The sequence below is a fragment of the Hirsutella rhossiliensis genome, assembly GCF_020360975.1.
Source record: "Hirsutella rhossiliensis strain HR02 chromosome Unknown scaffold00007, whole genome shotgun sequence".
NCBI classification, from domain to species: Eukaryota; Fungi; Ascomycota; class Sordariomycetes; order Hypocreales; family Ophiocordycipitaceae; genus Hirsutella; species Hirsutella rhossiliensis.
Genome location: NW_025408673.1, coordinates 687,069 through 710,450, shown reverse-complemented (window position 1 = coordinate 710,450; position 23,382 = coordinate 687,069). Strand labels below are relative to the sequence as shown.

The 23,382-nt window shown below is 54.7% G+C and overlaps 7 protein-coding genes across 7 annotated transcripts; 5 read left to right on the top strand and 2 right to left on the bottom strand.

The window, feature by feature from the left end:
- Positions 1 to 4,226: 4,226 nt before the first annotated feature.
- On the top strand, positions 4,227 to 6,543 carry HRG_06817 (OPT oligopeptide transporter protein; the record flags this gene model as incomplete). Its single annotated transcript, XM_044865288.1, has 3 exons — positions 4,227 to 4,465; positions 4,521 to 6,072; positions 6,121 to 6,543. The coding sequence occupies 3 exons, from the start codon at positions 4,227 to 4,229 to the stop codon at positions 6,541 to 6,543; spliced, it is 2,214 nt and encodes a 737-aa protein (XP_044719250.1).
- Positions 6,544 to 6,717: 174 nt separating this feature from the next.
- On the bottom strand, positions 6,718 to 8,463 carry HRG_06816 (uncharacterized protein; the record flags this gene model as incomplete). The annotated part of the gene is made up of 1 exon (XM_044865287.1): positions 6,718 to 8,463. The coding sequence occupies one exon, from the start codon at positions 8,461 to 8,463 to the stop codon at positions 6,718 to 6,720; it is 1,746 nt and encodes a 581-aa protein (XP_044719249.1).
- A 2,976-nt stretch (positions 8,464 to 11,439) lies between these two features.
- HRG_06815 (ankyrin repeats (3 copies) domain-containing protein) lies at positions 11,440 to 13,464 on the top strand (the record flags this gene model as incomplete). Its single annotated transcript, XM_044865286.1, has 2 exons — positions 11,440 to 11,571; positions 12,574 to 13,464. 2 exons carry the CDS (start codon positions 11,440 to 11,442, stop codon positions 13,462 to 13,464), a joined length of 1,023 nt encoding a protein of 340 aa, XP_044719248.1.
- A 1,141-nt stretch (positions 13,465 to 14,605) lies between these two features.
- HRG_06814 (ankyrin repeats (many copies) domain-containing protein) lies at positions 14,606 to 14,986 on the top strand (the record flags this gene model as incomplete). Its single annotated transcript, XM_044865285.1, has 1 exon — positions 14,606 to 14,986. One exon carries the CDS (start codon positions 14,606 to 14,608, stop codon positions 14,984 to 14,986), a length of 381 nt encoding a protein of 126 aa, XP_044719247.1.
- Positions 14,987 to 15,459: 473 nt separating this feature from the next.
- On the bottom strand, positions 15,460 to 15,869 carry HRG_06813 (uncharacterized protein; the record flags this gene model as incomplete). Its single annotated transcript, XM_044865284.1, has 2 exons — positions 15,460 to 15,550; positions 15,616 to 15,869. 2 exons carry the CDS (start codon positions 15,867 to 15,869, stop codon positions 15,460 to 15,462), a joined length of 345 nt encoding a protein of 114 aa, XP_044719246.1.
- Positions 15,870 to 17,542: 1,673 nt separating this feature from the next.
- HRG_06812 (uncharacterized protein) lies at positions 17,543 to 18,571 on the top strand (the record flags this gene model as incomplete). The annotated part of the gene is made up of 1 exon (XM_044865283.1): positions 17,543 to 18,571. The coding sequence occupies one exon, from the start codon at positions 17,543 to 17,545 to the stop codon at positions 18,569 to 18,571; it is 1,029 nt and encodes a 342-aa protein (XP_044719245.1).
- A 2,540-nt stretch (positions 18,572 to 21,111) lies between these two features.
- On the top strand, positions 21,112 to 22,584 carry HRG_06811 (cytochrome p450 domain-containing protein; the record flags this gene model as incomplete). Its single annotated transcript, XM_044865282.1, has 5 exons — positions 21,112 to 21,219; positions 21,297 to 21,816; positions 21,994 to 22,098; positions 22,160 to 22,203; positions 22,480 to 22,584. 5 exons carry the CDS (start codon positions 21,112 to 21,114, stop codon positions 22,582 to 22,584), a joined length of 882 nt encoding a protein of 293 aa, XP_044719244.1.
- Positions 22,585 to 23,382: the final 798 nt, after the last annotated feature.

Genomic DNA, 23,382 nt, shown 5'->3' with positions numbered 1-23,382 from the left:
TTAGATGTCCATAGCGCCATCAATCATGTCTCTGCCTCCTAGCTCGTCCGCCCAGGCCACTAGGGCTAGAATATGTGACACGATCTCCTTTCGATGGTCCAGCATATTAATGTCGAGCCATTCCGTAGAACCGAGTACTAGGTAATCCGTGTCAAGAGCGAGCTTCGCAGTGGGAAGCTTCTCGTATTTGACGATAAACTCATGTGGTATCTTGAAGTGCAAGAACTTTATCCAACGTCGAACGGCAAGAATAGTTATAAGACTATAATGTTGTTAGTTGAAGTAAATACTGTAGTCCGGATTTCTAGGCCTACTCTTGAGAAATCGGTTTATACCCTTCACTCCGTCGAAGGGCTAGTGCCTCCCCAACTACTTGGCTAAGAGTCTGGTCTGAGACTGTTGGTTTGCCGTTCTTGTTGATGGCATGGAATGACCTTTTCCCTTCCAAACTTGCCACCTGGAGCATTTGCTCACCAGCATATAGCTGCAAGCCGCCATCGTCGGTTGCTCGAACTTTCTTTTCTTCATATACTGTTTCGTAGATGCTTATAAGGCGCCAGTCGCGAAAGTGAATAAAGGGAGACCGCTTGCTGCTCGGCTGAGCGTAGTTAACGACACAGCGAATTAGACAGCTCACTAGACGCACAGTGATATCCTCGACAAGGGGAATCGATTGTTTTGGTATGAATCCAGTGCTTGATTCAGAAGAAGTAGACGCTGAGTCAGGTCTAGTCGGCGAGCTGCTGCCAATCTGAACGCTTGCAGTTGGTACCAAGTTTCCGTAACGACTCACGGGCACTCTCTGTCTTGTGACTCTGTCTTCCTGAAATGTCGCAGCGCCCGCATGTTCTTCGCGCAAGAGCTCGGCTAACGCGGCCCAAACATAGCCGAGACTATCCAGTTCAGACTGCTGAACGATCTAGGGCTCCGATAGGGTGGTAAAGGATGTCTGTGGACCCGTAATCAGACGGTCGATGCAAGGATGTACCCCTCTTGGACTTGCTGGGAAAAAACCACCGTCAGCCAATAGAGAGAGGCGCCTTTGAGGCTTGCTGCAGAGAACGCGGCTCGCAAAGAGGTGTTTGCGGCGCCATTGGTTAACGCCGCTGTCAAAATCCTCGGATTTGTAGAGAGACTCGAAGTTCTCCATCTCCTCGGCCATTGCCTGCTTGCAGAAGACAGCTGAGCTCCTGATGGTATCGTAGTAGGCCATAATGATGGTTTGAGCGTAATGTGGAAGTTTCTGGTAGAAATAGGAGACTTGCGAAAATCAAAGAACCCGTGAGACGACAGGACAGTGTGAAAACTAGCACTTTGATGGTACTGAAATGTCGGACGAGAACTAGGCGGATAAGCTTGAGCTGCTCTTTATAGACTGTTAGGTCAAGCAGCCTTTACTGATAGCACTGGAGGCCCGCTTCTAAGCGCCTGACTTGCACATGCCGGCCCTGTCGCGATGTTGACGGGCCGCACTTGGACCAGTAATCTTTAGTTGTTGCTTCAGGTCATCAATCACGGTCATAACCCCTAGTATAGTGAGCCTGCGTGAATGGAAAGCGGCCGGCCTCTTGTGGTGGCTTCAAATAGGCAGCAACTTGACTTGGCCGCATTGTTCGGCCCCCCACCCCCTCCCTCCCCCTGCGAGAGAATCATAACATGACAAAGAATGCAGAGATCGACATGCCTTTATTGGTGCGTACAGACTGGTTCATGGCACCCTCTCTCCTTAATACGAGCATGTGCGCCTGTAACTTATATGCCACTCCATGTACGCAGACGTGCAGGATAGATAAGTTGTCCAACAAGCAATTTCTTTACTTACCCCAAGTAACATGTACATTTACTTGGTTCATGATGCGGCGAAGCGATCGCGTCAGTTGGGCAAGAAGCATATGCCGGATTTGGCATACTCACCACGCCTTCCAGCCATCGCAGTAAACGGAATAGAGATTCATTACTAACTAGGCCAAGATGCTGAACCGGATATAAGCATCTTCGACCGACTAGCAAGCAAAATGAAGCTGAAGTAGCATCATGCACGACTGCACGAACAATGAACAGGCTGGAGCACGAGGGGGCCTGAATGGACAGCGAGGCACTCTAATGCATTGCTTACGCCTTGCTCTACAGGAGCCTCGAGCGGCTGGTGTCTCAGCATCGGTCCGAGTCTGCCTGGCGTGTTCATGATTTACCGACGCCTGGACCAGGTCCACTCGTCGGCGGTGAGGTGCTTCAAGAGAGATGTGGAAAGACGAGCGAGTGCTTTGGAGTAGCGGTCGACGTCGTGATGCGTCATTCATCCCGCCGTTGGGCTGAGCGAGACACGCACGCGGGGAGGGGAAGTCGGTGATATGATGGGAAAGGGCTTGGCGAGCTCCAAGTATTATAGAAGCATCTAGCAGTTTCCTGTCTTGCAATAGTACAGATGACCCTTTTGTCCTGTAAATCCGCCACGATGGTAGTTCAAGAAGGAATGACTTGTGTCCGCAGGAGCGACTCAATAGATGATCGCTCTGGAGTCGGCCAGGATAGTAAAGTGGCACCAGCGCAGCCCTTGAAACAAAGAAGCAGATGTTAAAGCTGCCGTTTTTCTGATCAACGACACTATAAGCCCTTCCTTCACCATGCTTAGAAGCCACATGGCAGACAGCAGCCTTGTCGATCGAGTCGATGAATGTACGAATCTTGGCTTTAATTTGCCGTTCCGTGAGTGGGAAGAAGATTGGAGCTTCTCGTTCGATCTGAGCGCTGGGGACCTGATATGGGGCAGTGGGGTGATGTTCCTTGTCCTGCCGTGCTGGTGTCGATGGCAGGTTGTCCGGGGAGTCAACTCCAACTGGGTCACGAGCTGGAAGACTACGGCACAGCCTTGTCAGACGCGCGGACAGTGAGTCCATTGTTCCTGAAGGAAGCGTAGTGACATAGATGCGCATCCTCGTACTCGGCTGCCACGGGCAGATTGATGAAGTTGTGGCGATTCAAAGTCGACATTGAATGGCTGGGGTGGGTTACGGGCTGGCGACATGTCGGATAAAGCCCGGGCTGAGCAGGCTTGTTGGTGAAAGCATGCGAGCTAGTTTTGGAGCCTGGGGCGGCGAGCAGGGAACGAGAGACGCAGCAGGGCGGTAATTATTAGCTGCACTATCCACAAGCACGCCCATCAGGCGGATACCGGTACGTATCTGAACAGGGCAAAGCTACGCTGCCGCAGAGAGGACCGGCCCCCCCGGAAAATGGTGAAGAGGTCATGGGTAGCGGAAGAACCGTCGGGCCGAGGGAGATAGCCAATCAACAATCACCAGACCGACCAGGTTTCGTTTGTCCATTCTGGCGACTACAGCACCACTGCTGCTGCTCGTCGATCCATGCTCGACGGGCCTCGGCTCGAATCACGCAGCAAGCCGTGCCCGGCACCCACCGCCATGGGCTTCCCGCTGGCTGCTACGGAAACGTGCACCGACGGCAGCCGTCACTTCTCCAGGCCCTCTCTCTTGCACGTCGACCACGACGACTCCTTGCAGTATACCGCCAAGGTGTACTCACAGTGCTAGTCTGGTGTCGGCCTCCGATGGATGTTCCATATCACCCGCAGCCACTGTACTGTATATATAGGTGGGGCGAAAGCGCGAATGTCATGTGCCAAGGCAGAATTCAGGCAGAATTCAGGCAGAAGTTGGCGCATATATTAACACGCAGGCCTGCGGGCACCTATCAACCAATCAATAATCACTTTGCAGCCTAAACAAACCCCCATCGGCCCCTGCCGTGGACTGCAGCGCCTCGCTGAAGGAAGAATGCACCGCTCCGGCCGCGTTGCATGCAGGAGGAAGCTACCACGCGGGCGCTCCTTACACAAGACACGCAAGGCTTTTGATTGGCCAAAAACCATGCCGGGTCGCTCGCAGTAATAGTTAGCCGCAGAACTACCGCTGCATCTAGCCACATGCCGAGTCTCGACGACAAGGAAGCTACCGCTACACTGCATCGTCTGAACCTCCATGTCATTGGCCTGCACCCAGCCGGCATCATGGAGCCGCTACCAAGGCCCATGTCTCTGTTCCCTCCATTCCTCGGCTGCATTTTCCCCATTGGCAGGCGGGGTTTTCTCGCAAGCGACCCGCCATCAGCAACCCAGGTCCTCAAACTGCCGAATTGAAATGTCTGCTTGCACAGCGGTGACACAGCATCGCGCTTCTTGACACCACGAGATCCTCGACGACGATGCGATGAGGGTGGCCGATGCTCCGGCAGACCTGGATACGGGCAGCGAAGCCAACACTCCCCAGAGCAAGACCGACGCCGTCGGCTGGGCCGTCGAGCACCATGACGACTCGCCATACGAAGAGGTGCGGGCTGCGGTTCGCAACACCGACGGCGGCGAGGTCGCAAACACACTGCGGGCTTGGATCATCGGCCTGTTCTTCGTCACCCTCGGCACCGGCCTGCACATGTTCTTGGGCATGAGGTAGCGTCTTCCTCTCTACAAAGCAGTGGGCAAAATCGCTCATTCTTCACTCCAGGAGCCCCGTCATCAGCCTGCCCGCCATCGTCGTCCAGCTGCTCGCCTATCCCATCGGCTGCCTCTGGGCCAGGCTGGTCCCAACCAGAGTCTTCACCACCTTTGGCGTCCCCTGGTCCTTCAACACGGGCCCCTTCACCATCAAGGAGCACGTCGTCATCACCCTCATGTCAAACGTCTCTATCGGTGGCGCCTACAGCACCGACGCTCTCGTCGCCCTGCAGGGCAAGCCCTTTTACAACGTCAACCTCGGCTGGGGCTTCGCCGTCCTCTTCACCCTCAGCTCCCAGCTCATCGGCATCGCCCTCACCGGCCTGTTCCGTCGCTTCCTCGTCTGGCCCGCGGCCATGGTCTGGCCCCGCCAGTTTGCCAGCACCTCGCTCTTCTATGCCCTGCACGACCTCAACCGTAGCGACGGCGTCCACTCCGACGGCTGGCGCATCAGCCGCTACCGCTGGTTCGTCGTCGTGGCCGTTGCCATGTTCTGTTATTCCTGGATCCCGGCCGTCCTCTGGCGCGGTCTCTCCGTATTTGCCTTTGTTACGTGGATCCGACCCAAGAGCCGCGTCCTCAATCAGCTCTTTGGCGGCTACACGGGGCTTGCCCTTCTGCCAATTACCTTTGACTGGACCTACGTGACGGCCTACCTCAGCGACCCTCTCCTCGCTCCAACCCACTCGCACATCAACACCCTTGTCGGCGTTTTCCTCTTCATCAGCGTCACCACCATTGGCATTGTCTACAGCGGAGCCCTTTACGCCGACTACCTGCCCATGGTCACGGCACAGACGTACGACAACACGCAGCATTACTACAACACTAGCAGGATCCTCGGTGCCGGCATGACCTTCGACGAGCAAAAGTACAAGCAGTACTCGCCCCTGTTTCTGCCGCCCGCCCTCGCCCTCAACTACGGCCTGTCCTTTGCTGCCCTGACGTCGGCCATGGTCCACATATGGCTCTTTCACGGCAAGGAGGTTTGGTACCGTTTCCGTGCCGCACGCGATCAGGAGCCCGACGTGCACATGAAGATGATGAAGAAGTATCCAGATGCCCCAGACAGGTGGTACGTCGCCCTGCTCCTCTTCTCCATGGCCCTCGGGCTCGGGACTGCCCAGGGCTACGACTCCCAGCTTCCCTGGTGGGCCTTTCTCGCGTCCATTCTGCTTGCGCTCATCTTCATCATCCCCGTGACCATGGTGCTCGCTGTCTCCAACATTCTCCTGGGTCTCAACATCCTCTCGCCCTTTCTGGCCGGGTTCTTGATCCCTGGCCGGCCGATTGGGGTCATGATGTTCAACGTCTACAGCACCGTCGTCCTTCTGCAGGCGCAGACGTACAGCGGCGATCTCAAGCTGGCGCATTACATGAAGGTGCCGCCCAAAATCACTTTTTGGTGCCAGGTCGTCGCCACCGTGTGGGCCGTCTTCGTGCAGATTGCCGTCATGAACTGGACGCTCGGCAACATTGACAACGTATGCGACAATGCTCAGCCCGACCACTTCAGCTGCCCCAACGGCCGCGCCCTTTTCTCCTCGACCATCGTGTGGGGCGTTATTGGCCCGCGCCGTATGTTTGGCGCCGGTGGTATGTACTCGCAGCTCAACTGGTTCTGGCTCGTGGGCGCGGGCCTGCCGGTGCTGCTCTACTTACTGGTGCGGGTGATCAAGGTGCGCTTTTTCAGCCACTTCCAGGCGCCCGTCATGCTGGGCGCCATGGCGTGGCTGCCGCCGGGCACGCCGCTGAGCTACTCGACGTGGGCGCTCGTCGGGCTCGTCTTCAACGGCTGGATACGGCGGCGGTGGAGGGGGTGGTGGATGACGTACAACTACACGACGGCCGCGGCGCTCGACTCGGGCCTTATCCTTGCCACCGTCATCGTGTTCCTGGCCATTACGTTTCCCGGCGTGACGGTTCCGCGGTGGTGGGGGAACGTGACTGTGTTTGAGACGTTGGACGCCACGTCGGCGGCGACGCTGAAAACGGTGCCTGAAGGGGGGACCTTTGGGCCTGCGATGTGGTAAATGGCTGGGGGGCATTGTTCTATGATGCTGGTGTCGAGATCGTGGTCCCGCCGCCTTGACAGGGGTAGCGACAGGGTGGAAGGGTTGAGGAATAGGCATGGCATAATGGAGATGACCCTCGCTCCCGTGGTTCTGACATGCCCTCGTCTAGGCCGGAGCCTCATAATAATGACATTACAAGGCTACCTCGACGCCTGTGGGACGTTCTGTTTTCAAAGCAGGGCCGGTGCAGAAACCCTGCGCGATATGGGGCGCAGACCAGAAGCGTCCCCAGGCCAAGTGGGCAAAAGCTAGCCACTCGCAGCCATAACCACAGTTGATTTGGCAGGCCACGCACAGTGCCCATATGTCGTCTGGAGGGCCGAGGGACTCGATCTGACTCCTGGTCAGAGGCGAAGCAGCCATGTGCTCCCCCGCGGTGAGCAACGCCGTGAGGTTGTCTGGGCCGCCTGCTTGCCGCGCCAGGGAGTGGACCGCCGTCACCCAGTCGTGGGCCTTTCGGCATAAATCCGAGTCTGGTGCTGCCAGCGAGCAAGTGGGAGTGCGGGGCCACGCATTCATGTAAAGCAGCTTGTGCTGCTGCCGTCGTGCCTGGCACGCAGACAGCAGGACCGGAGAGACGTTGGGGCGAGACGGGCAGTCTGGACTCGCCAACCAGCGCAGACGGAACAGTCCGTCCAGCAACGCATCGGTCGGGTCGTGCCCAAAAATGCGGTGCAACTGGGCCTCCATGGCCGGCGAAATGGAAAACCGACGCCGAGCGGCGCGCTCCTGATACCGGTCCAGGATCTGGACAAACAGAAACCCAGCTCGCCCAAAATGAACAACGGGCTCTGGGGCGCCGCCGATGACGAGGTCGTCGATGAGGTCGAGGTAGACGGAGTGATAGCCGGCTTGTCGCTGGCGGATCAGTTCTTGCGCGTCTAGATGTTGCCGTGCCATGACGGCCGTGGGCATGAAATCATCCTGCTGATAGATACGCAAAACCGATTTGCACAGGTCCATGGACATGACGTCGCAAATGGAGCTGTCGAGAAGCCAGCCGTTGGTCAGTGGGCCGGATCCTGATACACGTGCGACGACGATGGCCGCGCCGTATGTGTTGGCAGTATGAGTCCGGTATAAAATGCTATCCCACACCACGCCGGATCGACTCAGCGCCGCGTGGACGGTGTCATGGGCGTCACCGAAGTCGACGTCGACCTTTTCTGTGTATTGATAGAGGTACTGGCGGACCAGGGCCAGCAACATGTGCGTGGCGTCCCTCGCCCAGCCTTGGTCGACTAGCTCCTTGACGACATCGCGGGCCGAGCGTCCGTATATACGAAAGCGCTGGTTCAAAAGGTCCAGCGGAGGGATACAGAGATCGTCGACGATGGTGGCACAGGCAATGTAATGCAGCGCAGGCAAGCTAGCATCGTAGTCGGCCCCAAGCCAGCTCGCATTCCACTGGAGAGCGTCGCGACAAACTCTCCGCACCGACTGCGCCGCCGTCTGGTCGTGCTTCTTGGACCAGTCAGCGTAGTCGCAGTACAGCAGCAGGCCGCCGCTGCGCTCCCGGACGCCGTCGACCCTGCCCAGCGCAGCCTCGAGCAGCGGCCAGACATTGACCTGGTGGGCCTGCGACGTGCCGGGTACATATCCGTCGCCGCCCATGAGGGAGTACAGATGGGCCGTGTCTCTGTTGTAGCGTGATGGAGCGGCGCGGGCCGGCGCGGCGGGCTGTTTGGACCGCGGGTAGTGGACAAAGGCGCACGAGGTGTCTTGCGGGCAGCGAGGACCGCACCACATCCGATGGGCCGTGTCTAGGAGTTGGAGATTTGTCTGCGCCGTCGCCAGCTCGTCAAAGGCTGCGAGGGCTGAGGCCTCCCAGGCCAGGGCGTCTGGAGAGACGGGATCTGGGGTTGGTGCTGTTGCCATGGCTGCGAAACACTGGTGTGTACGTGACTGGAGGGACTCACAACGGCGTTTGGAGACCAGGAGGCTTGGATCGGATGGATGTTACATAGCTTTCTTTTATCCTTTATATTTCTGGCATATGAATCTCTTGCAAAGTCAACATGGGCTTATGAAGGTGCATGAAGTGCCACAGTGGTAATTTCGCCGGCCTTTTAGCCTCCATGGCTAATCTATCTGCTCCGGTAAAATGACCATAGCCCACATGGAATGTCCATGCACTGCTCAGAGACACGGGACAAACATGTTTGATGTACCCTCGCCGACGTTTATTGTGATGGTACATGCGTTCTCAGAGGGCATTGTCAGTCCTCTAGCCATACTTGATACTATCATATTCAGAATCAGCACAGCACTACACGAACAGATGCGCGAAGTTTGACAGGCATCTCGAGGAGGAATTGAGCAAATAGGGCATAGTGCTATCTCTTGTTCTCTTCGTTCTGTTTGCCGCCTTTAAAGTCTTGACTAAATAGCCGGCAGACCACCCTGCCGAACCGGCCGACCAAAAGTGGGGAAAGCGTAGCGCCGATACCCCAAAGTTGGGGCCCAGGATCTCGGGATTTGCGGGGCGGTTTTGTGCAGTAAACCGCTCTGCCTGGAAAGCAAACCAAAGGTGGGGCGCCAGTTGCGAGTATGCTTAAAGAGGGAAGGTGTATAAAAGGAGGCTTGTATCTAGTACTTTGACTTATCTAGTTCTAATATGCTATATAACCTTTAAAGCCAGATTTAGGGTTAGTTAGCTTTTTTCGCGTATAGGTCAGTACTAGGGTTAGCCTAGGGCTCAGAATTATATACAGTATTATTTTATTAAATTTATCAGATAAATAAATAAGTAAGACTCCTAGATACTCTCTACTTCCGACTCTCTGGCCCCCACCTTTCGTTTGCTTGCTAGGTAAGGGGTCTTGGCCCGAAAGGGCAAGCAATGGTCGCGCTTGTATCCCGTACCCCCCGTGCCCTAGTCACAAACAAGGATATTAGCCAATAAGGACGCCCGGTGATCAAAGGTACATTGATTTACTAGTAAACAGCACTATGATAAAAGTACCAGCAATTCGCGCCTGTATAAATAAATACATTTCTCGGCCGCCGCGATTGCTTATTGCCGCTGTCTCGTACGAAGAGGGCTTCGTCGAAGCTATATTTACAGCGGCTTAGATGCGGGGAGGTCATATTGCGGCTCTATAGAATTGCGTAAAGCGTTGTAGTCGAAAATTGACTAGTGCTATCGCCTGCGTGTCGCATCTGCTTTGTATCTACGGAGTATATCCTGTGGCGCCCGTGAACGGAGACCGAACCGGTCTTACTGCAGTCAAAGGGATAGACGGCAATGCCCCTGGTCATGAAAATGCAGACACTTTGATTCCCAGAGAGGAGCATCCGAGTAGCGAAATGTCGGATCCACTGATAAGTATCCAGCCCCTCTTGGTTTCGAGCTCCGTACCCCACACCATCGATATCTTTTCTTCGAATACACCTTGAAACTTCGCCATTCTTTCCATGAATGATTCGGATTCTGTTAACGTCGACCTAGCAAACGCTGACTGGTCCCTGGTGCGCATGACTATTAGCAGGCTATGCCAAGAACGCATCATGTATGGGAACTGGCTTACACGTTGCGAGAACCTCAAGGACGTGTGGGACATGAAGGCAGCAAGCCGCAACTGCCGCCATGCAATGACGAGCCCCAGCAGCGTAGCAACAGTTCCTAGGATGCCAAAGATGATGCCCACGATTGAGGATGTGTCAATGCCGGGGCTCGATCGAGCCTCGTACTCGATTGATGAGGCGTGTGCTGTGGAGTTGGCGATTGCTGCGAGGAGCATCTTGAAACGACTCTAAAGGCAGGCTGGAGCAATCAGCTAGGCGTGTAGAGATGGTTGATGAATGAGGCTCGAGGTGAATGAGCTTAAAACCGCCAAGAAGGTTGTTGATGGCCAAGGGCCCAAGATAAGCCTCGGGTGCTCCAAAGAAATTATCCCCTGAGCCCGACGCAACATCGGCAGTTTGCGCTGGAAGGAAGCATGGCTTATAAGCTTCGGATCCCGAGCAGGACCACGTCCACAAAACGTGTCTTGGTTTGGTGCGTCCCCTTGCCACTTTTTCTGCCCTGACCTTGAGCGCTGGATGGTGATGACGTTGCCCAGTGAGATACCACTCACGGTTCTGCAAGCTAACGATGGGTGTGCCAGCCAGCGTAGGGTGTGTCAAGGGTTGGTCGTGCAAGGTGCAGCAAGCTAGCGATTGTGCAGCTAGGGTAGGGTGCCAGGCGGGTGATTCAAAACACGCCCTTCATCCTCGCCCGCAAATACGAAAGTAAATGCCACTTTCTCAGCAATAACGGTCGCAAAAGCCAGTTAAAGGCATTACGTGACATGATATACTGGCTGTGAATGCTCTACCAATTTTTTTCTTTTTCCTATTTCTTAGAGCAAAGGGGCGATATATTTTGCTGGAAGCCAGGCTCTATACGCCGTAGCGGGTGGGTGAGGGATTCGGTGTAAAAGGGGCCCGTTTTTTTCCCACTCGCATCATTGTACGACAGCCCAAGGGATGGGCGCGTGCAAGCCACGGTTTGTGCAGCAGCTAGCGTAAGGTGAGTGCAAGCCGCGGTAATTACAGCAACTAGCATAAGTCTACGCCTTATGCTCACGGGAAAGCCTGGACCAGTTTAGTCGGCAGCCACTTTCAGATTCAGCCAATAATTAACGTCGAGTCGTGTGACTGGCCTTCCGATTTCTCCAGGACCTAATCACGGCGTGCGTGGCGGCGACACAGCCTCGTTATGCTCAGGTACAATGGGCGTCGTCAGACAACGTCTTTCCCCTCTTGAAATTGCCCCCAGCCCAAACACTCGACACTCGTCCACTTGGTACCCCTTCTCCTTAGTCCTTACGACTGATTCTGATCACTGCTCCTCACACGAGGGGACTAACCATGCCTCATCCCCACCCGAAGCCGACCGAGGACGACTGGCTCTGCTACAAGTCTGCCATCCGTCGCCTGTACCTCGTGGACGATGTTCCTTTGAGGGGATTTATCGGCAAGGTGGGCAACCTTGACCTGACTGTGATATGAGTTCCCTTGGTCCTTGTCATACCCGAATCATTGCTCAAAGCCATTACGGATAGAAAGGCGCAGCTCGAGTACCAATTGAAGAAGTAGAAGTTCAACAAGGATATGAACAATTCTATGTGGCTCTATATAAGACATCGAATTGAAAAGCGCAAGCGAGAGGGCAAAGACAGCTAGGTCATTTATAATGGCAGGCGTCTCAAGCTATCTACCGTTAAGAAGGAGACGGACCGCCATCGTAACTGGTCTATATTCGCCCAGCGCGAACACGGTGAGTCTAGGCCCGGTGGTCGTATCCGGCTCACATTGTAATACTGGTTGAGCGTCCTAGCCCCAAGCCCTCCGTCTTCCGTGTCGCTAGAGACCCAGGTTGCTGTTTGCACGCCCCAGCCTCTATCGATGGAGGTCATATGGCCTAAAACCTCCCATGGTTGCAATTTCAGTCCAAATACTCTCACGGTTAGCAAAGATCTATGTCGGAATGGCAATTGCGACTGATACTTCTCTATCCAGTATTTCAAGGTTTGCTAAACCAGAGCAGGGGTACCGGGAAGCGCAACGAGGTCTCCAAACTGCAGTTTCAGCTTCCATGTCTTAGTCACCTCCTATTTGGTTAGAAACACCAGTGGCGGCCAACCCGGCGTCTCAAAGGCAGCATCCGAGATTGGGAAATCCATGCCCGAATCACACCCTGGGGAGCATTTGAGCCGCGCCTCAACTCTTGTTAGTTACCAGGGCCGGGGATCTTCTTAGGAACTCTTAAAGCAGCTGGTCTATGACCTATCAAACAAGGACTGGGGCGGGTATTATGACCCTGCTATGCGCCAGCGCTGGGATAGTACCGTGGCTATTCTTCGTCAGTCCGGGCTACTGTATCATCGCCCTGACGTCGCCGCGTGCGGGGACCGAACCATCATGGCCCTTTATGGAGAGTCTATTGCAACTTTGGGTCGGATACGTAGCGTGCCATGACCCATCGACCGATTCGGGCGACAGCATCTTGGATGGCTGCTCTCGTACCGAGTTGATAGCAACACTCGATACAACGGAAAACCCCCACTCGAGGCCAGCATAAACAAGAGATTGCTAGGATGCACACGAATGCTACTCATGGCAGGTGCTATGGATCATGCGAACGGTTTCATGACGTCACTTGAAGAAGCTTCAAGAGCGGCAGAAGACGTCGGTGTCGAATGGTCCGAGGACAAAGAGCTCATCCAACTTATGCTACGACATAGCCCCCGATCTCATTGCGACAGGGTCCTTGGAGAGGCCATAGAAACAGGGTCTGTGGATATCGTCCATAGTTTTGTGCGCAGAGGCGCCAATCTTCTTCGAGTCGTTCCCCCGCTCCTCCGAAAGGGAAAAACCACGGCGCTCGGCCTGGCGGCTTCGGTGATATGGGTTCACGATTCTTGGCCTGGAAAATACGGGGAAGCAGCAGCTCCAAAGACTGCTCTCATGCGATTTATCCTCCACGCCCTTGTGGCTCAGTACCCGTCGAGGTCCATTTCAAGTTTTGTCACCCCTAACGTCTTTATCTCTGCTGCAGAAGCAGGTAACATGGATGTCCTCCAGTACCTCTGCACAACCTCACCAAGCATTGGGGCCATAAACCATCATGGCTTTAATGCCTTGCACGCCGCGGCTTCTCGGGACGATGTCGATGCCTGCGACTTTGTCCTCGGTCAAAAGGTGCCGGTAAATACGCCGTCATCAACCCTCTCCGCGCTTCACATTGCTGCTCTATGGGGCCATGACAAGATCGTCGACTTGCCGATCCAAAACGGCACCGACCTGGATGCTGCGGGAAACCTCGATATCGACTTGACCGTCATACCAGGCCGGAGTGTGAAATTTGACAATCGGGTCAAGGAGGTCTTATAAAATTGTGACCGGAAACATAACATATCGCCTATGGAGTCTTTGATCCATGCAGACTTCGGCTTCGAGTACCTGTATAGCGAGGGGTTGTCGTCCTGCCTAGCCAGCCTGGTTTGGGCGGGCGCAAGCTTGCCCCAAGGGACGCTTATCGCTTCGATTAGACATGGTTTAGAGCAAGTCGCCTCAGCTGTGCTGGCCGCGGGCGGCGACCCGAACGAGACGTGGAGAAAGAGAAGTGCGCTGAAATGGGCGGCCAGTTTGCCAGTCCGGTCGAGAGTCTCGGCAGGCTTGGCGAAAGCTCTCCTTGATACTGGGGCAAGCATCCAGGGTGATGAGGCTATATTGGTCTTTTGCGCGGAAAATTGGGCCTCATTGGATCTCCTACAGGAGTCTGGCTTGAGCTTATCAGGATCGACGGCCGCGGTGAAATTGCCCTTAAGGCCGCAATCGATCCCAGCAGACTTTGGACCATCGATGCCCGAAATCTACAATGTCTGGTGGCTATGTGGGTCCTTGGCTGTCGAAGCGCCAATGTTTTGGGTTGAACAGCTTCTAAGGAATCGATCCGTTGATACTGAGCCGTCTATCTTAGAGGCAACAGCAGTGTCTCTGGCAGTGAACCTGGATGAACCGGGCTATCTGACTCTCTTACTGTCGTTTCTTCCAGTGGTTCCCGAGGGCCAAGAGTCGACCCTGTATGGGTCTTACTCTTGGGGGGCGTGTGTCACCCCAACGACCTCGTTTGGTTTGCAGCTGTCCGCAGAAAACAGTCTAATGTACAGCCCGCCACTTGCATTTGCGTCCAGTTCCGACAAGCAACGAGCTGTTGACAAACTGCTGGACCACGGTTACAGTTTCGATTGGCACACGCTGGTAGTAGCAGCACGCAAGGATGACCTTCCGCCAGCGCGGAAGGTTCTCGAAAGTTAGCCCTCCCCAGACAAGCTCTTTGGGCAGCGTTCATACAACCCGCTGCACGAGGCCGTTGGCCGCGGCAATCTTGATATGATTCGACTTCTCCTGTCCGCCGATATACGACCGGAGGATTACTTTTACCACCCCTGTCTTCGGGTGTGGACGGCGCCGACACGACGCATTTTTAAGCCCTCCTCAACTCGCGGTGGAGACGGGAAACTCAGATGTTATGAATCTTCTACTCGAGGCCGGCGCCAAGGTTGACGAGCCTCCTTACCACATATATGGCGCTACTGCCCTACAACTTGCCGCCATCAAGGGGTATCTGGGGATCGCAAGGCACTTAACAGACCTCGGCGCCGACATCAACGCCAGAGGAGCAGAGATCCACGGCCGCACGGCGCTAGAAAGCGCGGCGGAACATGGGAGGCTCGAGATGGTCCAGCTACTGCTGTGTAGAGGCGCGGAAACAACTGGTGCATGGCGGCATCAGCATATCCGGTCGATTGCTTTTGCGAAAATAGGAGAAAACTTGGTTGTCGAGTCGCTGCTCAGAGATTATCGGGAGTGGACGAAGACGAAGACATGTGGTGCGAGGGCGACCTGCTGAGTGAAAATGGAGAGCGGTCTGATGAGGACTCTGATCTACACGTGTCTGAGTAGAATCAGCTTCGAGATGAAGCGACGAGACTAAATCGGCGTCGACATGAGCTGAAGCGGCTATTTTCAGGGTTTGTCAGATATCCTGGTGGTGAAAGGCGTAGTACGTGTTGCAGACCACGCTGGAAAGATGACTCTGTTGCTTCTCCTCCTCTATTCTCTCCCTCTTTCGGACTATGCAGCCGCGGTACTGAAATCGCGAAGCAATGTCCTGTACCCTTGGACAGTGAGTGTCCCCCCAAGCTGCGTGGCAGCTGGCTACGCTTGTGGTCGATGAGACTTGGCTACGTTACTGGGACACGAGGCGGCGTGGCGATGCAAATCTTTCCATTGACTGAGCTGAATCTTGACAAGATGGCGAAACCCCGCTTCCAAACATGGATTCCTGTGCTTTGCTCCATGTCGGATCCCCGTGTTGCTTCCTTAGCCTTCCAACGTACCATGCGCAAGGTCTTGCTCCCACTCCGCGCCTGACCCAGCAGGCTCAGGAAGCTCGTTCGGCAGCGACGGCGCACTGCAATGCCCGTCAAAACTAATGTGCTTCCTCGTCGTCGTTTGGCTTTCTGTCTCGACTCGCACGTCGTCCCAATATCTCGAGCGAAGATGTCGATCTTTGCATTCGGCTCTCCGTGTCTCGCGTCCCGGGATCGAGCCCAAGACTTGCTTGTCTCGCTGCCAGGATTCGGAGTGGACACGCGGAACAGATAGCGAGGTATGTTGTTCATCGTGTGTCGAAGCCACTGGTCGCCATATTCGGTCGGGCAGAACAGGAGGTACTCGGGCTCCGAGACACGTGGAGTCTGAAGCCCATCCGCCGAGGCGTTGTCCTCCATTGCTTGGAGATGAAGACGCGATGGAGGTCGATTATTGCACTTGGGGAGTAGATGAAGAGAGACCTTGAGATTCGCATTATCTGTCTGCGGAAGCGACGCGAAAGTTGTTTCAAAGCCTTGCTCGAAGGGATACGCATGTACTCGCGAGACATGTAGTCGACTCGTTGGCCGGAGGGCGTTTGCCGGATGGTTCTGGCCGCTGTAGGTGTGGGAGAAGGAAAACGAGAAGAGGAAATGGGTTTGGTTGAAACAGGAGCTCCTCGAAACGTGCAGTGAATTTTCGACAGCACTGCACTTCGTGCCTGAGGCCTCTATGGCAGGTAAACAAACACCTGGACTCTAAGCACCCCGACTGGGTGACGGGCCAACCGCAAGCACAGTCACTTTGGACTTGAAAAGATGAAGGCGGCCGACGACTCTGTACTCGGTGCATGGCATTTACCTTTGTGGAAGATGAAGCTGCCCTGTATCCGCAAAAATGAGCATGTCTGTTAACAGATGGTTCAAGGCTTTGGCGACTTGACTATTGCTTGGCTGCACGACAGGTGCTGATGAATTGACTCGCTTGTAGTCATCACCTGTCATGCGCGGTTGAAGTTGCGGCTGGATATTGCTCAGAGTCATGGGCGTTGAATATCGTCTCCAGGAGAGAAGGCTCGTTCGCTCAGCAGTTGGCTGAGTCTCACAGGGCAAAGCTTTGCTGTCGGCAGTTGCCAGTGTCCACGCAGAAAGACTTTATAGCCATGAGATGCTACAACTGGTCGATTCAAGCCATATTACACTAGCGTGACCGTGCTCGACATTCTTAGCAAAACACTTAGAGTTGCGGGATGTGCAGCCTGGGTGGGCGGAGAATTGACGATGCATCATCACTAATGCCGGATGACAGCAGGGTCTGCCCCTGAGCCAATCACGGGATAGGGGAGCGGTGGCTGATCATAGCGGTGCCGTCTTGACCGCCTGGCTTTGGGCTTGGGAACAGGCCTTGGGGCTATGATGAAGAGGCCTGGAGATGATTGGGCTCCATGGATCGAATCATGGTGCAAGTCGAGACTTGGGAGCAGAGAGACGCTTCCAAGTGCGGGCGGACCAAGACGCTAAACTAGATCTCAGTGGACAAGAGTGATTCCTAGTTCCTACAGTACGGGGCATTGTTGCCTTGGTGGCTGCGCATCGCGGCCATCGTCTGCCATCAACGCAATCTGGCCACCACCACATATCAACTCGAATACGCCGTGCATCAGTTGGTTGTCCCGACAGTCGGGGCACAGCCCGGGATGACGTGTCCTTGATCATTTATCCCGCCTAGCCTGATATATATATAATATATATATTTATATATACTCTGCTGGTTGAGGCGCGAACATTGACGACGAAGCGAACGGCTTTGTTCTGTTCACGCCAACCACCATCCAGACCCGGGACTCAAGACTGTCGCCCTTCGCATTCGCAACCGACTGTAAGACTGTTCCTGGTTATATTTCTTCCAGTGTCTACGTTGTCACCCTTCATCAGCGTCAGCCTCTCTCTGAGACTCTGACATCATCACGTACCCCGCCCGCTCTCAACACCAAACTCTCTCTCATCTCCCTCTATCTCCCTCTCCCTCTCCGTCTCACTCTCCCTCGTCCGCCATCACCGCCCCCTACTCCATCCCATCGACTCGACCTCAAATGGCTGCCGCCTGCGCCGACGGCTCCTGCGCCGTGCAGCCTCTCTCCCGCCAAGACAAGCGCAACGAGTTTGACCGCGATCCCGCAAACGCCCCCGAAATCCACAAGGGCCTCCGCGATGACCTGCTTCGCATCGGCCAACACTTCTTCGACCACGCGTCGCCCGTCGCCGACATGGAGGAGAGCCTCCACGATGCCTGGGATGAGCTGATCCACGCCGCCCGCATCATCCCGGCCGAGAGCCCCGAGCACGACCGCCTCGTCAACCTCGTCCTCGAGATGCGCGAGTTCGGCCTGCTTGCCCGGGCCGAAGGCGATGCCGTCGTCTCCAACGGCCAGCGCCTGTGGACCGATGTTCCCTACTTGGCCGAGGAGATTCAGGACTCCTGGACCCAAGAGTCCCGCGGCTTCGCCGTCGACGAGCGCCAGAATCTCGCCGCCCTGACAGCCAAGCTTTGCGCCGTCGGCGTTTGTTCCGCCGACATGGCCCGCTGTGCGCTGTGGCTCTTTCGAGAAGCCCTCGAGACGCATCTGCCTCTGACCGGCGAGTCTCCAGGAGGCGACGCGACCAAAGTCTCTACGTCTCTATCTCTCGCCCATCTTCTTCCCGCATGTCTTGCGTGGCTGAACCACGGCAACTTCAAGCTCGCCAAGCTATGCGCAAGCGGCCAAAACCTTTCCACGTCCGCAACGCACAGCGGACAACGCGTCTCGACCTCGCCTGGTCCCCTGGCAGCCAGAGCCGGTGTACCCCAGCTGGAATTCAGCGTCGAAAGGTGGCTGTTCTGGAGGCGGCGGCTCGGGGAGCTGTACCTTGGCGGCATCGAACAGGTTGCCGAGCCGGCGAGGAAGTGCTTCGAGGTCATGGTCAGCACCGGCAGTGCCATGGGACTGGAGATACCGGGGGAGAAGAAGTACTTGGAGAGGCTGTTTGAGGCGCTGGACAAGGAGGTCGTGGCCCGAGATATGAAAGAATGCGTTGGTCCCGAGGACATCCGCATTGACCCGGCGTGGGCGGATGACAATTAGCCCTACCCTAGACTGTAAGGATGGAGACCCTCGATGGGAAACGACACTTAATCTCTCTTCCTGGGTATTCGGCTTCAGTTGCCTGGCGATGTCCCATCAGTGCTACCCCTAGTTTTAACCCGGCCACTCGGCAGAGCTGACAACATGTCGCGCCTAGGATCCTGGTCGGTGGGCAGCCATCGAGTCAGGCCGTCCAAAGGTGCCATGGTGCAAAGCTTTCGCTGTAGTTGCCCGAGTTATACAGCAGCACAGGCCCATGGCTCTTCCACTTGCTCCGGAGCGGAGGAATTTGTCATCTGTCTAGCACTATCAGAGCCGTTTCGCTTCGGCGGCTAGAGTTGGAAGTCTCTAGGACTTGATGGGTTTTTAGGCTGATATACCTGTTAAAGACTGTCCAAACTTTACGGTACACATTCCTCATTGTCAGCGGCTGTCGTTTGGAAGAGTGACGCAAGCATGGGACGGCCAAGTCTGTATCTCCAGACATGAAGCAGCAGTTTCAGCTCGGCTAAAATAGCTGTATACCGCTTCGTATTGATAAACGAAAACCCAAGAATGCAAAAGGAAAGGAGTGCTATAAGGGGACATGGTGGCCTGATGACTGAGTGCTGCCTGTCGCAACCTGGACAGAGGCTCTCCGCCGACTTCGGTGTACCAGAAGTAGCGGCCGCGAACTTTTTATAAACATGGCCGGGAAGTACGTCGATGTCATCGGTGTTGCATCGCGAAACTTTCCTTGTTCCTGGCGTCGTTTGATGCCGCCACTCCTGGACTGTTCGAGGCCGCACCGATGCTGCTCACGCACATGTCACGGTAATAACCACAAAATGCCCTTCTATCAAACTGCTGGGCCAAGCTTTGGGATAAGGCCCCAGGCAGCTGAATAGCGAGAGCAAAGGCAGCGTAGCGCATCTTGAGGAGTCCGTGACGTAGAAACGTAGTTGAAGTATCATAAAGAGGGATAAGTAAGAAAGAACGAGCGTGTGTTGGCGTCGCGCTTTTGGAAAGCAGGGGGGAGGCCCCCTTAAATAGTGTGTGAAAGCATGGCTATTCGTACGACTTGTCCAGACGAGCGAAACCACTATACCATGATTCGAAGCAAACATCTTCACATGCTCAATTTCGTTTCAAAAGTTCATACCAACGGCCCAACGGGGTCCTCTGGTATTCTCGAGTCAAGGCGGCTTCAGCGCTTGCGTATACACCAGCTCCGAAAGCTACTGGAGTCAGATGAGAATGAGAATGTCACGGGGGAGAAGACAACGTCTGAGTTGGTTGACGGGAAAGTTGTGAAGGAAGAACACTACTGAGCATAAGGACGTTAAGTATATACTGGTTTAAGGCATCGACAATCGCAATACACTTATAATAGCTCATATAAGAGTTCTTGTAAGAGCTCTCGCAAGATGCAAAGCATAAGCTATTTATTAGGCAGCTAAATAGGAGGTTATAGCTCCACAATTGGATGCAATAGAGGCAGAAGCCTAGAGCAAGAAAGAGGCATAGCAAGATTTACATAATACGGTACTCTCATACTTTATTATAACGCCGCTAGGGATCCCAATATACTATCACCTATATATTGCGACAATTTCATTTATTTGCGCGTGTTCTAGGCTGCAATGTCGGCACAGGGAGTATAATATAAATCTGCGTCTTAACTAGCCACGATTTCCCTGGATTTGGTCGGACGACCGGCAGATCGGTCGGATATTTAAGGCCTATAAAGCATGGCTTGACCACCAGCAAAATAGGGGCATCCCCAGTGGAGGTGTTATCGGTATAGTTTATAAGTCTTTATCCTGCTGACAGCTAAGTATGTATCTGCCTCTGCCTCTAACGGCCTTGAATGTTTTCTGTGGCAGCTTCGCCATGTTAGACATATCGATGGAAATCAAGTCATCACGGAGATAAGTATACTTTTCGCCCCCGAGCAAATGTCCCAGCCCATAAAAAATTGTCGATAAACCGAGGGCTTGAGCGGCCTTGAAGAATCTTTGAGCACGATATACGCCTCGTTTCGTGTCGAGCTTGTGACGGCTGCCGACAAGCCCACCTCTCACCCTTTTACGCAACTTTTGGATGCGAATTGGATAGCAGAGTACTGGGGTTCTCGATCAAAAGCGCTGCGCAATCAGTTTGTTGTGCACACCCCCACTGCCATCCCGTGACTTGAGAACTCCGGACCGCGGTTTTGTGGTGACGAGCGCCCCGAACTCGGCTGCAGATGACAACCATCCATTGCACTTTGCAAACGTGATTGAGGGGTTTACTTGCGTGGCCTGTGGCGCAGCATGATGCCGTACCACCATCTTTGGCCCCCTCTCTGACCAAACTCGGCTCTGATCAAGCTCTGGTGCCGCCCTTCTGATCATTCCATCCCCTCATCTCGCCTTTCGGTGGTGCTATTTATGAATGGGTCATGAAGATGTATTCGAACCTCCATCCGAAGCTTGTGTTCGTGCTGGCAGCTGTGCTGGTGAGCATCGCGTTTGTCCGCATCAGGCGTTACTTTGTCCGCCGCCAGTTCGCCCGCCGCCATGGCTGCCAACCAGTGGCAAGATCTTCCAACAAGGATCCTTTCTTGGGGCTCGATGAAATCCTCTCGATCGTCCGCGCTCTCCGGCAGCACAATGTTCTTGAACAAAGTTGCGAGCGCTTTCGTATCCATGGAAACACGTTTACAGTAAAGGAGCTGCTAAAACGTGCGATTTTGACCGTGGAGCCGGAGAACGTCAAAGCAATCCTATCAATTAACTTTAAAGATTACGGCATTGGCCATCGCCTTGAAACGTTCAAACCGCTGTTGGGGGCAGGCATCTTCGACAGCGATGGCGACCACTGGGCTTCGTCGCGCGCCCTTATCCGGCCCAACTTTACCCGTGACCAGGTAGCCGACTTGACGTCGTTTGAGCACTTGATTCAGGACCTCTTCTCAATACTGCCGCGTGATGGAGAGACAGTCGTGGACTTGCAGGATCTCTTTTTCCGCTACGCTATCGATTCAGCGACCGAGTTCCTGTTCGGACAGTCGGTCGGTAGTCTGAAGAAGAGCCAGTCGGAGCTCAGCTTTGCCCAGGCGTTTAATTACGCCCAGGAGGCCATCATAACGCGAGCCACACTGGGTCCATTGAACATGTTTTACCGCGACCAGAAGGCCGACAAGTGCAATCGTATCTGCCGGGATTTCGCCCAGCAGTTCGTCGAGGAGGCGGTCCACGCAATCGAATCCGAAAAGAGCGACAGTGAGAAAGGACATCTTGAGACGAAGCGCGAGAAATATATCTTTTCGCATGAATTAGCATGGCGTACATCTGACAGGCATCGCATTCTGGATGAGCTTATGAATGTTCTTTTAGCGGGCCGTGATACTACTGCTAGTCTACTCAGCAATCTGTTCTTTATGTTGGCTAAGAATCCAGCGATGTGGGACAAGTTGCGCAGAGAAGTAGCAGGCCTACAGGGTCGAGTACCAACTTACAGCGAGCTCCGGGACCTCAAATATGTCCAGTGCTGTATGAATGAATGTGAGAAAAGCCCTCGACTATCTTGCTCCCTTTGTCTGGCTGTTTTCACTGATTTGGTTAGCGCTACGTTTACATCCCGTTGTGCCACGCAATGATCGCATGGCAGTACGAGATACTGTACTACCAGTTGGAGGAGGCAAAGATGGCCTCTCACCAGTCTTCGTGCCTAAAGGGACCCTAGTCTGCTATAATGTATATGCAATGCATCGACGGCGAGACTTCTACGGACCTTACGCAGAAGAATTCCGCCCAGAGCGCTGGGAGAATGGACAACTGCAGCCACGCTGGGAATATCTGCCTTTTAATGGCGGCCCACGTATCTGCATAGGTCAGCGATATGCTCTGACCGAAGTTGGCTATGTTGTCGTCCGAATGGCTCAGGAGTTCAAGATCCTGGAGAGTCGAGACCCCGGACCGTGGGAGGAATCGCTGACCTTGACCCTATGCTCCCGGAACGGAACGAAGGTGTGTCTCACTCCGGCTTAATGCCCGAGTTGGATGGACAGGCGGAACAACTTTGATGAGAATGGTATGGAGCATTAGTATATACGTACGTGTTGGACGAAGGTTGCTCTCTGCGGGACATTCTTGTCCTCGCTGCAGTGAAAGCGTCATAGTCGACTGTCTGACCCGGTTAAATTTCAACGTTCCCTTTTCTCTCCTTGCCGCACTGTTTGGTCGTCGGCATCCCCGCGGCTGGCTCGCTCATCGCTATTCTATCGCCTGAGATCAATCTTGTGTGCTTCATGGCGCACATCTGCATCTCATGCATCGCCGACGGGTTCTTGTCGCCTGCCAGCAGTTTGGCCAAAACGATCTTGCTATACGGTGTACGCACCAAAGAGGTTGGCGGATCTGCGTACGACTGAGAAAACAAGGGCGGAACGGTGTCCACGCATGCCGACAGTCGATGCCGGACGAAGGCACGATCTCGCTACCATTTCGGACATGTACTTTTCCGCGCCATTCGTGAGCAGATAATGGGTTTGCCCCGACCATGACCGCCCCAGAGCATGTGTTTGGTCCTGCGTACTGTCCAAGGCCGGGGCGAGATGCGACTCGGCAGTGACGAACGTGGAGCAGTTTATCCGCTATTCATCCGTGCCCCGCAAACCACGTGCGTGGCGTGCCTTGGCGCCCATTCCTTATCGATTACGACCGGAAAGCTGTCACCCCGCGTATCCGTATCTTCAACTAAGCTCCAACTCCAAGCAACTTCACGACAGCGTTTTGCGGCATCATCTACCACCTTTCAACCCTCTCCCACCGCGCATAGATCCGACA